Raw genomic sequence first — 16,145 nt, 5'->3', positions numbered from 1 at the left:
CAACAGTGCTGTGTAAGCTGCCACATCCAGTCCTGTGCTTCGGGAAGAAATGTTCTTGGCACACCGGTTGTCTCATGCTGATCTGGACCCTGACCTGAGGTCATCCTATGTTTCTGACAAAAGCACGGAGTGAGGAGGATAATATCTCTGTGGTCAGGAGTTTGGGGACCGTGAATCTAGGCCAGTGATGGCGAACCTATGACACGCGTGTCAGAAGTGACACGCAAACTCATTTTTTTGGTTGATTTTTCTTTGTTAAATGGCATTTAAATATATAAAATAAATATCAAAAATGTAAGTCTTTGTTTTACTATGGTTGCAAATATCAAAAAATTTCTATATGTGACACGGCACCAGAGTTAAGTTAGGGGTTTTCAAAATGCTGACACGCCGAGCTCAAAAGGTTCGCCATCACTGATCTAGGCTAACTCTAGGCTAACTCAGCGTACAGATTAACGACTGAATAAACTCAGTGAATAAACACAATGGGCCCACACAGAAAGTTTACTGAACTGAGTGAAGAAATCTAAGGCTCAGAGAGATCCAGGAACTTGCCCAAGGTCACAGAGTTGGTTGGTGACCAGGTTAGCTCTAGAACCCAGATTCCCTAACATCAACTTCAGCCCGCTGTGCACCACCCCAGCTTTCTCTATTAACCTCTGTGCAACAGATACCCTGTCAAATCAACTCATACGAAAACCAAGAGTCAGTCACTTCTCCCCTCCCACAGCACCTTGCGTAGATATTCTAAGTCATGCTGTATGTGTATTTAAGCCTCTCTCTCCTACTAGACTGGAATCATCCTTGTTTTCCTGTTGCCTAGCACAAAGTCTGCTTATAAGCATGAGATTAACCTGCTGGGTGAATGAATGAGTTATGAGAAAGCTTCAGGCACTGCACAGGAGTGGTATCGTTCCTTTATTACCTACTAATACTATGTCAGAGAAACAACCCCCCCGTAATATAAACTGATCTCGAAGGATGGGGAGAAAAACCTTTCAAACAAGTCGAAGAACCAGAAGTAATTAATGTAGGCTTAATCAAGACAGATACGTAAGCTAGGAATCTCACAACGATCCTCCGATTATATTTGTCACCACTTCTGGGCAATCTGCATTCGCTACACATAATATCCATATCAACAAACAGAATCGGGGCCTTTGCTCGCCAGGGAGGAGCTGTGTGGAGGAGCATCAATGGCTACAGTCCTAATGAGCAGGTAACTCAAAATAGCGTCCACAGACTCATTCAAAGACTAAAATTCAAGAACATCGTGAGTACTTAATAAAACAAATATTTGATAGAGTTGAGCATATTTTCAAAGGTCACAAACAGAAATGATACATCGCTTATAAAAAAAAAATGTACTACATTCAGTGACTCACAATAAGACACATGAAGGAAAATAGATCCCATGTCAATGGCCGCAGTCCACGTCTGCCTCCGATCGATCAGAGTCCTTGAGGAGTACGGGAAGCAGTGAGATGATGCAGGGGAAAAGCATCAGACAGCAGGCAGCAGAGTGGGCTCTCCGACCGGATATACGGGATTTTATCAAGTCACGTGCACTATCTGGACCTCAGATGCCTCATCTATAAAGCCACAACATCTCCTAGGACCCCGGTCAAGAGATTTCTATACCCTGTCCACAAATGAACATCTGCTGAGCTCAAGTTCCCGTTAACGAGGTGACAGAACTTTGGGTATTAGCTACAATGAAGTATATTCCACAGGGCAGGGGTCCACGCTCCTGTTTCGCTTGAGCCACCTTTTTCTGCAGCAACTGTAAGACATTCTTTTGGTCAGCACACTGGGTACGAAGACTTGGGTTTCCTGTCTTCCTTTTGTACTTCTTGACAAGAGGGTGGTGGTAATGGCAACATGGGAAGGAAGGATGCAGCTGCTGGCCAGGGAAGGTGGGCAGAGGCAGGTATCTTGGCAAACCCACAGTATTACTAGTACAGTGGACTGAAAACAATTAGAGACCCGTGTCATCCTAACAAGAGAAAGCTACTCAAAGAGGACAGGCAAACCTTATTAACAGTAAACACTCAAGTGTTCCCAAAAAGCTGGCCAAAGTTTACTATAAGATACTTGAACTGGTGGCTTATGGCCTATCCATTCTCTCATGAGGTATTTCAAGGGTACCTATTAAATGCCGGGCAACATGTTCATGCAAAAAAGGACAAGCTGTGCCCTGGCCAGTGTGGCTCAGTTTGTTGGAGCATCGTCCCATGCATCGAAGGATGGCGGGTTTGATTCCCAGTCAGAGCACACACTCAGGTTGAAGGTTCGATCCCCAGTCAGGCAGTGTGTGGGAGGCAACCGACTGATATTTCTCTCTCACATCAATTTCTCTCTCTCCCTTACACATTCATATTCTCTCTCTCTCTCTCTCTCTCTCTCTCTCTCTCTCTCTCTCTCTCTCTGCTTCTCCCTTCCTCCCTCCCTTTCAGTCTCTCTGAAAAGCAATGGAAAAAAATATCCTCAGGTGAGGATTAACAAAAAAAAAAGGGGGGGGCAGGGGGAGAGAGAGAGATACCTTAATCGAATATGGACCTTCTGTGGATTCTCATTTGAACAAACCACTGCTAGATTTCTTTTTACCAGACAATCAGATAAAACAGACTAGATTTGGGGTGATAGTAAAGAATCATGGGGAATTTGATTTTAGAAGTGATAACGATTCTATGGTTGTGTATGCGTTCTTATGCAGCAGGGGTACATTAGGAAATATTTGTAGCTACAACCATAAAATCCCTGGGATTTGCTTTAAAATAATCCAGCGGAGGGGGCGACGAGGGGCATGAGGAGACGGCATGAAACAAGAGGGCCAGTGCTGATGTGGGCGCCTAGGATGGCTGCCTTGTCCATGATGGCCCATGATGCCGCAGAACTGGAATCTCCCACAATCAAACGCCTAAGAACGGCAAGCGTCATAAGCCCAGCGGAAGGGTTTGGACTTGATCCCTCTAAGCCTCGCATCTCAAATTTCACTGTTAAGAAGAATCATTTGGGGAACCTGCTTAAATGCAGATTCCCAGGTGGCACTACCAGAAATTCTCCTTCGGTAAGGCTGGGGTGAGGCCCAGAAGCCTGCATTTCTAACAAAGACTCAGAGCCACTGTTCGAGGCAAACCACTCCAGGTGAAAGGAATGGCTGTTGGCTGTGACCAAACAGGCAGCACTGCGTTCGAAGGCGTGGAGGGGAGGCAGCCAGTGGAGGGAGGAAAAGGCAGAGGAGGCCCCTGAAGCAGTTGACAAACAATGGAGACCAGCGCAGGGGGGTTAGGGAGGAAGGGACAGCCAGAGACATTCAGGAGGCAGAATCAGGGGCCTTGGCACCTGATTGGTTACGGGGTTAAAGAAGAAGGAAGCATCAGGGATGACAAAAGTGCTCCCCAAGGACCAGGTCTTACACCTCTTTGTGCCCACAAAGCACCTAGCCCAACGCCCTCCACACCTAAGAACTCAATGTGGCTGAATGAACAAAGGAATGAAATCACCTCCCTGACCCTGTTTCCTACACAACTACAGGGTAATTATTACTGTGCTTAACTACGATGCCAACGGGGGAGAGATGGCACCATCTGAAACGAGAAGAAGGAAAATTCTCCCCAATGCCAAAAAATGAGCAAAATCCACAGGGCAGAGCCGAGGGGGCGAGTCACTCATTCCATTCCTATGAATTCCAGAATGGTCGAGACATTAACAGGAAGTAGTGATATCAACAAATAAAAGCAATGGTCTGTGAAAACAGGATCATTTAAATAAAAACAACTAACTTTCCAAATTTCTTTCTCCCTCAGGAACACTCTACTTCAACCAACAGGGTACAGGTAAAACAGAGACGTCTCAGATATTGATTCAACACCTGGCTGTGTCACCCTAGAAGCCACGGAGTTTCTCTGAGCCTCAGTTTCCCCACCTGCAAAAAGAACACACTATCTGCTTTACAGTGGTTGGGAAGGGGCAAGATCACAGGTATAAATGTCTCACACAATTTCAAACGGTTCCCATTTTCACACTCCGTCTTCCCCCATATGCATCACCACCCATGTCCAACCTAACCCCGATGACTCTGGTGACCTCCTCTCTCCTGTCACCAGCCCCCGCCCTGGCCACAGCTAATGAAATTCTGTCTCCTCTCCAGGGTTCCCAATTTCTGCTAACCTTTAGGGGACTTCTCCTTTGGAGTCCCAAACCATGTAACGGAGCCAGGGGTCAATCCCCTGACAATCGACAAATGCCACTTTTAACCTGCCTGGTCTCTTTTTATCTTTGCCCCAACTACTCCAACCAGAGTTCTGTAATCTCTTTATATCTCCAGTTCCCGGCATAGAGTAATTACATTTTTCCCATGTTGACAATCACAATGCAGTGACCCGGGCTGGTATACCGTGGTTAACAAGAACCATTACCCAATTCCTTGATCTTGAAAACCAGGACAGCTTGTATTGGATAGCTGGCATCTATGCCTGTCTACAACAGGGGGCTAGAGTTCATAATTTTTGGTAATCACTCAACCCTATGATTAGAGGCAATTTGAGGGCAGCTTGTAGGAAGAAGTAGCCACCGAAGAAAAACTTTGCTAGTTTGGGAACCACCAGCCCCAAATTTATGGATATGGAATGCAAGGAAGATGAAGTCATCACAGAGACGATAAAGAAGCAGGAAAGGGGCTCAGGACAGTCCCAGAGTCCTAGGGTATGTCATCTGTCACCTGTGAGAGATGTCCTGCGGGGACACAAAGAGAAAACACTCAGAAGTTCCTTCTCATTTTTATTTTCATCATGAAAAAATGTGTTTGAAAGACCAAAGGCTTTCCAGGAAACCTTTCAGTGCAGGCATGTTTCAAGCCCAAACCCCATCCCAGACGAAGGGACAGTCCTAGGAGCTGTCTTGATCCTGGGGACCCTGGCCCCAGGGTGACCAGGGCTGAACACCCAACCCAGAAGTCGGTGTGTCTGTTACTATGACAAATGGTGAGGTCAACGTCGCTGGGCACTGGAGTCATCGCATTGCAGGGGGTGGTACCAGCACTCCATCACAGCAAGCCAAGGGCGTGAGGTAGCAGAAATGAAGAGCCACACAGGGGAAGCCAGGCTGCGAAGAGGAGACTGGACCAGGTCCCCAGAGAAGGGCAGGGATGGGCATCCAGGTGGCCGCAGAGGGTGGAGGGAACAGCTGCAATCACCGTGGACCCGAGACGCGCTTCGCTCCTCCTCACCACTGGCCCTGGGACTGTTTATTATGTGCTTGGGACAAGCACTCTTTTCCTTAAGCCCACGTGGGGGGGCTTTCTTTTCCTCGCAACCAAATATGTCCTGAAACTAAATAAATTCCACCAGGAGATCCGTCTTCTAATCTATTTCAACTGACAGCAGCTGCTTTTGTCTGATTTATTACCTCTGTAAGCCCTGCCTCCGGGAAAAGGGAGGGACTGCGATCTCCTTGAAAGCGGGGCTGATTTTACACAGGCAGGGCCAGGGTGTGCGGCCCTACATCACGGCGCCCGTGATGCATCTAAACTAGTTTGGTCAGCTTATCCATTCCCTGAAAGCAGGGAAGCCACCACATCAGCAACTCCGTTGCTAAGGCAACTGCTTACTTTCCATATCAACTGCAAGCTCGTTGCCATGGAGACGCATATACAAGAAAAATTCCTCTCTCCAGCCAGGGACCAGATGGCAGGGAACTCGCAGAAGTCATGGGTTAGGTAGGGGGCTTTGCTAAACGGGATGTTTCCTGGAGTGCATTTCTCTCATCATATCGGAGATGCTGCTGGCCCTGGGCACTTTTAGAAGTTACACCCTCATTACCAAAAGCAAAGGTTTGTTCTCTTCTGTTTGCAAAACACTACGTATGGGCAGTAACTACAATAACTACAGGTAAGTTATTTTTTCAATGATTCTGAATTTCTTCCTCTAGACATAAACCTCTTGAGTTTTTATTTGCCATGTTAAACATACCCCAAAATAATGCTCTAGTCAAACACTAATGGAGGAGATACAAAAGAACTGAAATAGAAGTTTGATTTCATCTCTTTTCTGATGGAGGCTTAATCCAGAAACACTTTTTAGTTTTCACCCACTGAGCACCAATGCATTCCAGATTTAAACCTCTACTCTGACTTGTCTATTGAGCTTGAAACTCACATATCAAACTTCCAACTTGAACATTTAAGATGTTCAAAAGCCATCTCAAATTTAACACGGTCAAAAGGGAACGTTTGCTCTAACCTCTACCCCACTTCCCAATCCACTTCTACCCATACACCTTCATCTGCGAACCCCAATCCTGGTCAAAGCCAATGTCATTTCCATCACCTCTAGCCTACCACTGAAACTAGCCCCAAACAGGTGTTTTCCCCTTTCAGTGATTCTCAACCTTCTGGCCCTTTAAATACAGTTCCTCATGTTGTGACCCAACCATAAAATTATTTTCGTTGCTACTTCATAACTGTAATGTTGCTACTGTTATGAATCGTAATGTAAATATCTGATGTGCAGGATGGTCTGAGGTGAACCCTGTGAAAGGGTCGTTTGACCGCCAAAGGGGTCGCGACCCACAGGTTGAGAACCGCTGCCTTATGTCCCTTTAAACGTCTCACTGTCCTGTCTGTAATTCACTTCCTATAAGCCTCCTTTCTGGTTCTTGGCCATTTCAAGCTATTGCCACCTCAGGGCCTTTGCATGTTTTCTCTGCCCAAAGTCTCTGCATGGCTTCATCCTTTCACCATTAAAGACACAGCCAGTCACCTCCTCTGGGAAACCTCCCCCCACCCCCAGCCCCACGCCTCTCTAGTACACTACCTTGTTTTACTGTCTTCATTCGTGTATCACTATCTGATACATATATGAATCTACTGTTCTATATGTGCCTCCCCTCACCCACCCTGTGCCCCCAAGGATAGGAGAACAGCCAGGGAACTGGCACAGGTCAAAACTGCATCCCCAGCCCAGCATTCCGCAAACGTGTGTGGCGAGAATGAACCACTGCTGAAAACGACGGCAGCGGCTTCGTACTGTACATGCAGAGTCTAGTTTTTACTTTGCAAAACTAAGGCTTCTGCAGGGTCTCTCAGAATCATGGCTATGAACAGAGGTTCTTCGTTTACATACCTGCACCTATGGAAGGTTCTGGAAGGAACTCAGCATTCCGTGGTGTATTCCAGGAGCACTAGTGTGACTCTGCACCCTAGCTCTGCCACACACTGCCTGTGCTGGGTGTTGCTCCCCTCCACAACAGCCATGACCGCGGTCAGCGCGCACGTGACCTGGCCTATCCTATCCTTCTAAAAACAAAGTACGTACGTGCTGCTAGCCGACGTACTGTCTAATGACATTAATTTTCTGTCTAATGACATTAGTTAAATCACCTGTCGGCCCTGCCCCTAGCGGAGGACCTTCCGTCACAGCCTTCTGGGAGGCACTTCACAGAGCTCCAATAAACGGAAGGCAACACCGAACTCAACTCGACCCCACCAGGCCCCGAGGGGAACCCTACACACCACATCGGAGAAAAAAATACAGAAGGTGGGTAACTGGAGAGGCCCTCCCCTGAGAACAGCACAGCCACTCTGCCCTATTTACTGGTCTCCTGCTGGGTTCACAAGCAAAGGTACTCAAACAAGCGTGCCAGGCGCACTCCCCCCTAACCCCCCCCCCGCCGCCCCTCACCCTCCGCCCAGACTTCATTTTGTTCTTGGAACCGTGTAATCTCATACAGCAAACCACCAAGTTCTTATTAAAAGAACAACTTTACACCACTCTCTATCTTCAACCATATATTTCCTTGCTTTCCTTCTTATCATACTTGGCACAGAATACCTCATCACCTCTATCAAGCTATTGCTTTTGGAGATTTTTAAATGCAATTTAACCAAAATATCTTGAAGCAAACCTTAACTGAAATGTGTTTTTTTTTTTAAATGGGTCTGCTTTAGTTAAGTTACTAGAGCAATTTAAAGTTCTCCCCTTCCTATCTTAGTTCCCCTACCAACTCTGCATACTCATTATTTACATAACATCCCAGGCCACATATTTCTCACCTTCCCTTTTCTCTGATACTGTGCCAGCACATCCCTTGGGTCCAGAAGTACCTAATCCTCTGTGGCAGAAAATCCCATGCTTGCTTAGTAACAGAACCAACATTGTATCTGAGATTGTTATGGGCCCAGTTAGAAGACTACCTTTCCCAGACTTCCTTGCAGCTAAGAGTCATGTGACCAAACTCGAAGCCAGTGATGGCGAACCTATGACACACGTGTCATAGGTGACACGCAAACTCATTTTTTTGGTTGACTTTTCTTTGTTAAATGGCATGTAAATACATAAATATCAAAAATATAAATCTTTGTTTTACTATCGTTGCAAATACCAAAAAATTTCTATATGTGACACGGCACCAGAGTTAAGTTAGGGTTTTCAAAATGCTGACACACCGAGTTCACCATCACTGCTCTAGGCCAATGAGATAAGAGCAGACTGTGGGTTTCTGGAAAAACTTACGACTGCAAAAATAAATAAATAAAAAAATAAATAAATAAGACTTTTTTTGTGTGTGTCTTTTCCTGCATTCTCTTTCTTGCTTCCTATAATGGGAACAAACTAGCTGATGCCATGCTGGACTATGAGAAGGCCTGAGAATGGAAACCAGCAATGAACGAAGAACGGTTGGGCAGAATGACAGATGGTGGGTCTCCGTTGACCAAGACCTCCTTTATGTGACAGAGCAATGCTCTTCTATGTTTACTCACTATTATGTAGATTTTTCTACAACAACAGTCAAATTTCATCCTAACTAATCCATTCTTGATCTCGAGCTCATTCCCACAGCAGAAGAAATCTTTGTTAACAATTTACTCACGTGCTCCCCCAAAAGGAATATTCAAAACCTGCTCCTTGCTGCCTTTCATCTCAGCTGCAAATGGCCCTCTCTGGCGAAGGGAAGCTTCCCTGACTAACCTCAAATGACACCCATCACTTACTGACCTGCTTCCTGTACTTGCGGTGGTTTGTGCTTTTTATTTTGTATCATGTCTCCTGTTTCCCTGGAATGTAAGTTCCTAAAAGGCAAGAACCAGATCTCATGTTTTATTTTAACCTTGGACATCACCAACTAATTCTATTGAATAAGAAGCAGAGGGTGCTCGAAGTCCCGGAAACTGTAAGTAATGAGATCCTGAAGGCCTACTAACATGGAAGAATTCCACAGGAACAACCTAAGTAGACCCCTACATCGGGAAACTTCAAGCTGGTGCGGAAACAAATGTAGGCAAGGGATAAACTGTTACAGGGACAGTGAGGTGTACTCATTGGCAAACAGCAAGTTAAGTGAAAAATGACAAGGGTGGGAATAAGAATAAAACACGTTAAGGGTACCTGAAGCCAAAATCTGTAAAAACAAAAGGCCTGCCTGCCTAATAAGCACAGTATCATCAAAACAAATATTGTATTAGGCTTTAAAATATACATAGCCATCGTCTGTGTCAAGTACCAAAAAATGTCCATTGGGAAGGCTGTGGAATTTTCTATCAAATCTAAAACCTGCCATCACCTTGCCAAGGTTTAAGAAGAACACTAAGATGATCAAGGGCTCCGTGAGAGAGTATGGAATAATCCAAATAACCCATCACTATTTGTGAAAGAAGCAAAACTCATGGCTTTCAAATAGGAGGTCAGTGTGCCAATTTCTTATGTTATTTACTGCAGAGAATTATCCTGCAGCTAAAGTGATTTCCAAGGGAAATCCCAAAGCCTCTTCAGCTCAACAGGGGAGGTGCTGAGAACAGTTTCTTGCTGGTCAAATATGCAGGGAGTACATCCACGAAGAAGAACCTCATAGACTCACCCAGGTACCACAAAGCCCTGCCCAAGATAATGCAACGTTTTCTGAACCGTTAATGTGGGGAGAGACTGGGTAGATACATCCATGAGGCCCGTGGACCCAGAAGAACCAGCTCAGGTAGAAAACAGAATCATCACCTGCCCCAGAGACCACTCTTACACACCTCATCCCGTTTTTGCATGTCCCACCATCCAACAGTACCCTGAGTTTTAGGAACCTGCTCATCAACATCAGACTAGTCTTTCTCTTTTAAAATAAAAAAGTATTTTTATTGATTTCAGGAAGAAAGGGAGAGAGAGAGAGATATCAATGATGAGAGAGAATCACTGATCGGCTGCCTCCTGCATGCCCCACACTGGGGATGGGGCCTGAAACCTGGGGATGTGCCTTGACCGGGAATTGAACCGCTACTTCCTGGTTCAAACATGTCAAACTTGCGGCCTGCAGACCGCAAGTTTGACATGCTTGTCCTGGTTCATAGGTCAACACTCAACCACGGAGCCACACTGGCCGGGCAGACTGCACAGTCTTTCAAAGAGCAATGTGTGTGTATGTTTGTTAAAGTGTCAAGAGGGAAGTTGAGAAAAAGCAGATAAAAACACACATACCTGAACCATTTATTATTCAGGTGATAAAAATAAATAACTGCCCTTTACTCTCATTTATAAGTAGTCAGAGAGTGTAGTACTTGCTAATCTTATAGTCCTAACTAAGGTCTTTTTTTTAGGAGGTATAAGACTTACTCTCCAACTCTGAAACTCTACCTTGACTGATTCAGGCAAAGGTCCTCAATTCCATGGTTAAAAAATAAAAATAAAACTCTCAAGTTCCTTCAAGAGGTAAAACCAAAAAAAGGGAGAGACAGAGATAAAACGGAAGCAAAACCATTTATTCTCCCTGACTTGCTCATTCATGAGAATATGTTCTTGATGAAATCTCAGCACTGGAAAGAACCCAAAAGCTTCTAGTTGAGGGATTCTCAAATCTGGCTACACGTCAGAAACACCCGTGAAAACAGCTGACTAGGACCCCGAATTTCCCCAACCCACCTCACCCCCACTGAATCAGAATCTCCAGGGACGGGCCGAGAGACGGCCCTGGATTTTAAGAGCCACAGGTGATTTTGATACAGTCGTACGTTCCTGCCTGCCAACGTCCCAGCGACACACTTGTCCCGAAGGGTATATGTTCCAACCCTCGGGACAAGGATCACGCGGCATTCTGTGTTCTCACAGTTATGGCAAGTTTAAAACCGTGTTCTACACTTTTAAATTTTTGAAAAAGCGCAATGCCTAAGTCTGTGAATACAACGTGCAAGGCTTCCATGCTCCCCTTTGGCTACCCTATTTCCCACCAATATTCGGGTGCACTTAGTCACTGTCAGGTGCTGCAGCTGCCGCCAAGTAAAATCCCCTGGGGAAAAAACAAGTTTACCTGGAAAGGTGAAGGAGGTTTCACTGGGCAAAGTGTCAGGGGGAATGCCTCCCGCTTTGCTCAGCTCGCCAGGGGACAGGAAGTCCCTGGCAGGCTAGGCATCCCAGAGTGGCCCCCAGCTACCCCCAGGGCAACCCCAGGAAAGAGGAGAAAAAGGGAAAGAAAACCCATACTTCTTGTTTTGTTCTCAGAGCACCACAAACCCTGGGAACAAACTCTCAAGGCAAAACTGATGGCAACTGATCAGAAACATGTCAGTGCAGGTCAGCAGCGTGGCTAGGAAGCCAGAACTCGACATTTCGTAAGATTCACAATCTGAGGTCCTTCAAACCATTCCCTCTTAGCAGGTGATATCTGCATTTATTCAGAACAACTGTCACCCCTGGAGGGTGCATCGGGGAGAGGGTTCTCCAGGACAGACCGTCCTACACCCACGTGCCACCCTCACAGCCAGAGAGGGACCCAAGCAGGCTCTCCCTGCTCTGGAGCAGCTCGCTGAACGTTTCAGTGTGTTTGCTGAATTACGCGCACCAGCAGGACTGCAAACAGCGAGACCCGGGCACGTGGCGACTTGCACAATCTTTTCTCACCAAACTAAAAGCCCTGTGCCCGACCTCACCAGTGACATGCGGCTTTGGGGGACCTGAATACCACTTTTCCTGCACATTCTACCCTGAAATTGCTTCCCAGGACTTTCCCTTTCTCATCACCAGGACCCACCTACGGGGGAGCTTTCAATACCAGACTTGGTCCTTTACATGAAAGCAGCGAATTTTCTCTAAGTTCAAAGAATGGTCTCAAAACACTCAACAGAATGCCCTAGCTGGTTTGGGTCAGTGGACAGAGTGTTGGCCTGCGGCCTGAAGGGTCCCGGATTAGATTCCGGGCACATGCCCAGGTTGCAGGCTCAATCCCCAGTAGGGGGAGTGCAGAGGCAGCCAATCAATGATCCTCTCTCAATCATTGATGTTTCTCTCTCCCTCTCCCTTGCTCTCTGAAATTAATAAAAAACCAAAAACACAAAAACAAAAAACCACTCAACAGAGCCAAGTTTAGAGGTTGGTCTCCAAATGCCCACTCTGAGATGGGGAGGGGAGGGGAGGGGAGGGGAGGGGAGGGGAGGGGAGGGGAGGGGAGGGGAGGGGAGGGGAGGGGAGGAGGAAGAAAAGTGGACACCTGGGGACAACGGCAGCACCCTACAATTGTTACAGGTCGTTACAGGTGTGTAAAAATAAGGCCCTGGCAAAGGACGGGCCCAGAACACAGGAAGGCTCACATAAGAACACCGCACTGAGGCATCCCCTGTACCAGGGGCCAAAGGCAAAGCTCCCAGGGTCCACATCTGCCCCTCCCAGGCATCGCCCCTCCTCACACCCTGCACGCTGCCCACTCCCCACTTTGAACATAAACTCTAGGTGAACAGCATTTGCAGACAAACGTGTCCAGCAGCATCGAGGGGAAAAATGGCTCCACCACCACCTTATTCGTAATCATCCATGCCACTGACAAATAGAATTTTCTCAGGCTCAGGATTCTAATGGAAACAGCAACATGTTTCTGGAGAGAAAGACACGGTCCCAGCCCTGCCCAGCAGCGGCTGACCCCACACAATAGCAGCCCTGTGTCTGAACCTGAACTTCAAAAAGAGGGAATGCAGACCATCAGCACTATTAATGAAAAACAAAGCTGGAAAACACAGCCGCATGGCCACTGTGGAGAGAGCGCTTTCTGGCCACTTATTGTAACTGTGGCAGCATTACCTTTCAGAACGCCAAGGTAGATCACCATTTTCTGTTCAACTCTCACAGTTGGCCTGCTTTCTATTGTACCTGCTATATCGTTATGAGAAAGGCAAAGCAGATTTTATTAAAGCTGTTTCCTTCTAGTGGACCATGGAGCTCAAAAGCTTTAAAACCAAACTTCAACCTTTCTTTAAGTCAGTCTCTGGTGGGAACTTTACCCTGCGCTAATTTTTCCTATTCAGGGAGTTCCAAAGTTGCCAAACACTTAGGTAAACACCGGATTTCAAAAGTCACCTGGGCCCGAGCTGGTTTGGCTCAGTGGATAGAGCATCAGTCCTTGGTGCTGGGGTTCAATTCCGGTCAAGGACACACACCTTGATTGCAGGCTCGATCCCCGGCCCCACGTGCAGGAGGCAGCCAATCGATCTGAGAGACACATAGATGTTTCTCTCTCTGTGTCTCCTCCTCCCTTCCACTCTCTCTAAAAATATCCTCTGGTGAGAATTAACAAAACAAAACAAAAAGTCACCTGGGCAATTCATGTCTGCCTTTGTTTAGTGCATAATATGCTCAAGTATGACGCCTCCCAATGTCCATTGCTGTCCATGTGCTCCAGGGTCCCAGAGAGACTGCTCTTCTCCAACTTCAAATTCAGAAAGAAAATTGATGCCATTTTCCCCTATCCCTTTCTGGCAATTTTCCTCAAAAATGTATTCATACATCTCATGGTTAATGGCAGCCCCTTTGTGCTATAAACCCAAACTGACCCATCCACACTGAGGGAAGGAGCAGGCAGTGTGCACACCACTGTTTTGTGATTATGTTCAGATGCCACAGTGTTCGGAAAACCTCAAGTCAGCACAAACACGAAAAACAGTATTTAATGAATATGCTTAAGGAAGAGGACGTTTACAAGTAAACGAATGAAATCAAAGTACCCATTTATAAATGCCCCTTCCGTGTGGGGACTTTACAGTCCTTAACAATTTGTTAATGGAGAGAAAACTAAAAATTTTAGAAAGAAAAAGGAAACGCTCGAGTTCCAGACACGGAGACTTACCTGACTCCTCTCTTTGTCCACCTTCTTAAAACACTTATTCAACGACAAATTGTGTCTCACGGAGTTTTTCCACCCAGTAGGTGCATTTGCAAAATACGGGAAATGTTCCAAGATCCAGTTGTAGATATCCTTTACTGGCAGGCGCTTGGTCGGAGAGTCCTCGATGGCCATAAATATGAGGCAGCTAAAGGAGTAGGGGGGCTTGCAGTTGGGGTTCTGCCTGGCATCGTAGGGCATGTCAGAGTGGGCGGGCGACGGGGGCGTGTCATCGTCCAGGTCCTGGACGGGGCTGACGCTCCGGAGCACCGACTCCCCGAAGCTCTTCAGCAAGTTCTTGCTCTCGTGCAGCCAGTTCAGGTTGGTCAGCTCCTCATCTTCCATGGCCCCCTCTTCTAATCGGATGTCGGGCAGAGAAAAGTCGAGGTCATCGTCTTCCTGAAGGGCCTTAGAGAAGCCGCTGCCCCGGTAACACTGACTCAGCCCACGGGAGACGCTAATTCCTGAGCTTTCTGGCTTCTTACTGGGAGGCATGACTGGACCCATTTAGGTGAAGGCTCCTGGGAAACACATTCCACAGAGAAGAAGAGTCAGTGAAACCCAAACCGGAAAGGCAGCTGAGTCCTCCTAGTGCTTTGGTCCCCACCCCCACCCGCACCGCGGCCCCCTCTATGAACCCCGTTCCACACAGGAACACACCTCATGGCTCCTACCCCAAGGAATGCAAACCCACAATTCTACCACACACAGATGCACAGGAAGTAAAATCGGTCTATGGTGCATACAGCGCAGTGACTGTCACCCCTCAACACATCAATACTGGAAATATCTCCAGCACCTTTAATGTGCAAACGCACCGTAACAAGAACGGGAAAGTCCACAATGCCTTCTCCCTGGATCTACGAACACTCTCACTAGGACCCTGGGAAAATGAGTTATTTCTTGCTGCCTCAGTTCATCTATTACACATGAACACATATACACAAGTAAAAATATTTCAAGCCTCGTGATTAAACTCTACCTAATAAGCTCAATGCACAACCCCTCTCTGTGGCTTGGGGTCATAGGACTCACTGTTAACCATTCTCAAAAAAAGAAAATGCCTCTAAGTTTAAGGCCAGTGCTTTCAGAGTTTCCATACAAGGACCATCCATCACAACGACCCCCGAATTAAAACTGTGGCCACAGTATGCATCAGTTTAATAAGTTTTATTTGATTTCCCCCCTCCCCTCCACAAGTCATGATCAAACACTTAATTACATTTAACTTTAATTACATTTGAATTCTGGATTCGAACTAGAGCAATAAATGCATTTAATTTAATTGGGACACTACATTCTGAATGAAAAAGTAAGGAGTGCAGGCACCACACACACAAATGGGAATATGAAAGACAAGCCATTAACTGAAATTAGGGTTGGTGAAAAAAAGTAGGAGAGCAAAAGGGCAGCTTCAAGAAAGAAAGGCAAATTCAACAAAAATTGCTACAGAATTCTCTTCGGCTGCCGCCCCCATTTTTGTCAATGACCTAGAACGGGGAGTAAAATATCTGATGAGAAAAGAAACTGAAGAGGTGGCGAGTCCACAAATAGAATGACCCTGGCAGATACAAAGCTGTCCGACCCCCCGGCACTCCATGTAAGATATAAAGAACAGCGAAGATAATGAAGAGAGGTCTCCCACTCTCCGTCTGGAGCGCTCAAACAATGTGTCTGTTCTATGTTTTCCCCCCACAAGTGAGAAGATCAAGCAATCTATCCAGAAAGAAAAAAAAAAGAATGACTACATCAAAAGCAAAGAATATGATTACTCTACGGCTCGAAAAGTCCACTGACACTACGCCTAAAACAAATGCCAGTTCAGCTGGGGGAAATGGGATTCTAGAAAGCAGTGTGGGAGCACTACACAGCCAACCCCAGGTGCCCCAGAACCAACCCCGGGTGCACCCTCCCTCTTCCAAAAGGTGGACAAACAGAACCTGCTGATTGAAGGCCTGCGGGGAACTCTCTAGAACTGCTGTGAGATGACCAATTCCAAAGAAACTTCTACGGGCATCGAA

At 46.5% G+C, this 16,145-nt stretch overlaps 1 protein-coding gene across 3 annotated transcripts in view; it reads right to left on the bottom strand.

Annotated features, from left to right (window-relative positions):
* The window catches only part of FOXN3 (forkhead box N3), a 273,689-nt gene that overhangs the window by 195,068 nt on the left and 62,476 nt on the right, over positions 1-16,145 (bottom strand). For 2 of the 3 annotated variants that reach the window (XM_081099677.1, XM_081099676.1), the window contains exon 2: positions 14,089-14,645. In XM_081099677.1, the coding sequence (XP_080955803.1) occupies positions 14,089-14,631 (543 nt within the window). In that variant the 5' untranslated portion in view covers positions 14,632-14,645. Of the gene's footprint in view, positions 1-14,088; positions 14,646-16,145 lie in introns of those variants that run through there. The other variant, XM_081099675.1, reaches the window with a different exon arrangement.

Source organism: Myotis nattereri (assembly GCF_964212035.1).
Source record: "Myotis nattereri genome assembly, chromosome: 1".
Lineage (NCBI taxonomy): Eukaryota > Metazoa > Chordata > Mammalia > Chiroptera > Vespertilionidae > Myotis > Myotis nattereri.
This window is presented reverse-complemented; position numbering and strand designations above follow the sequence as displayed.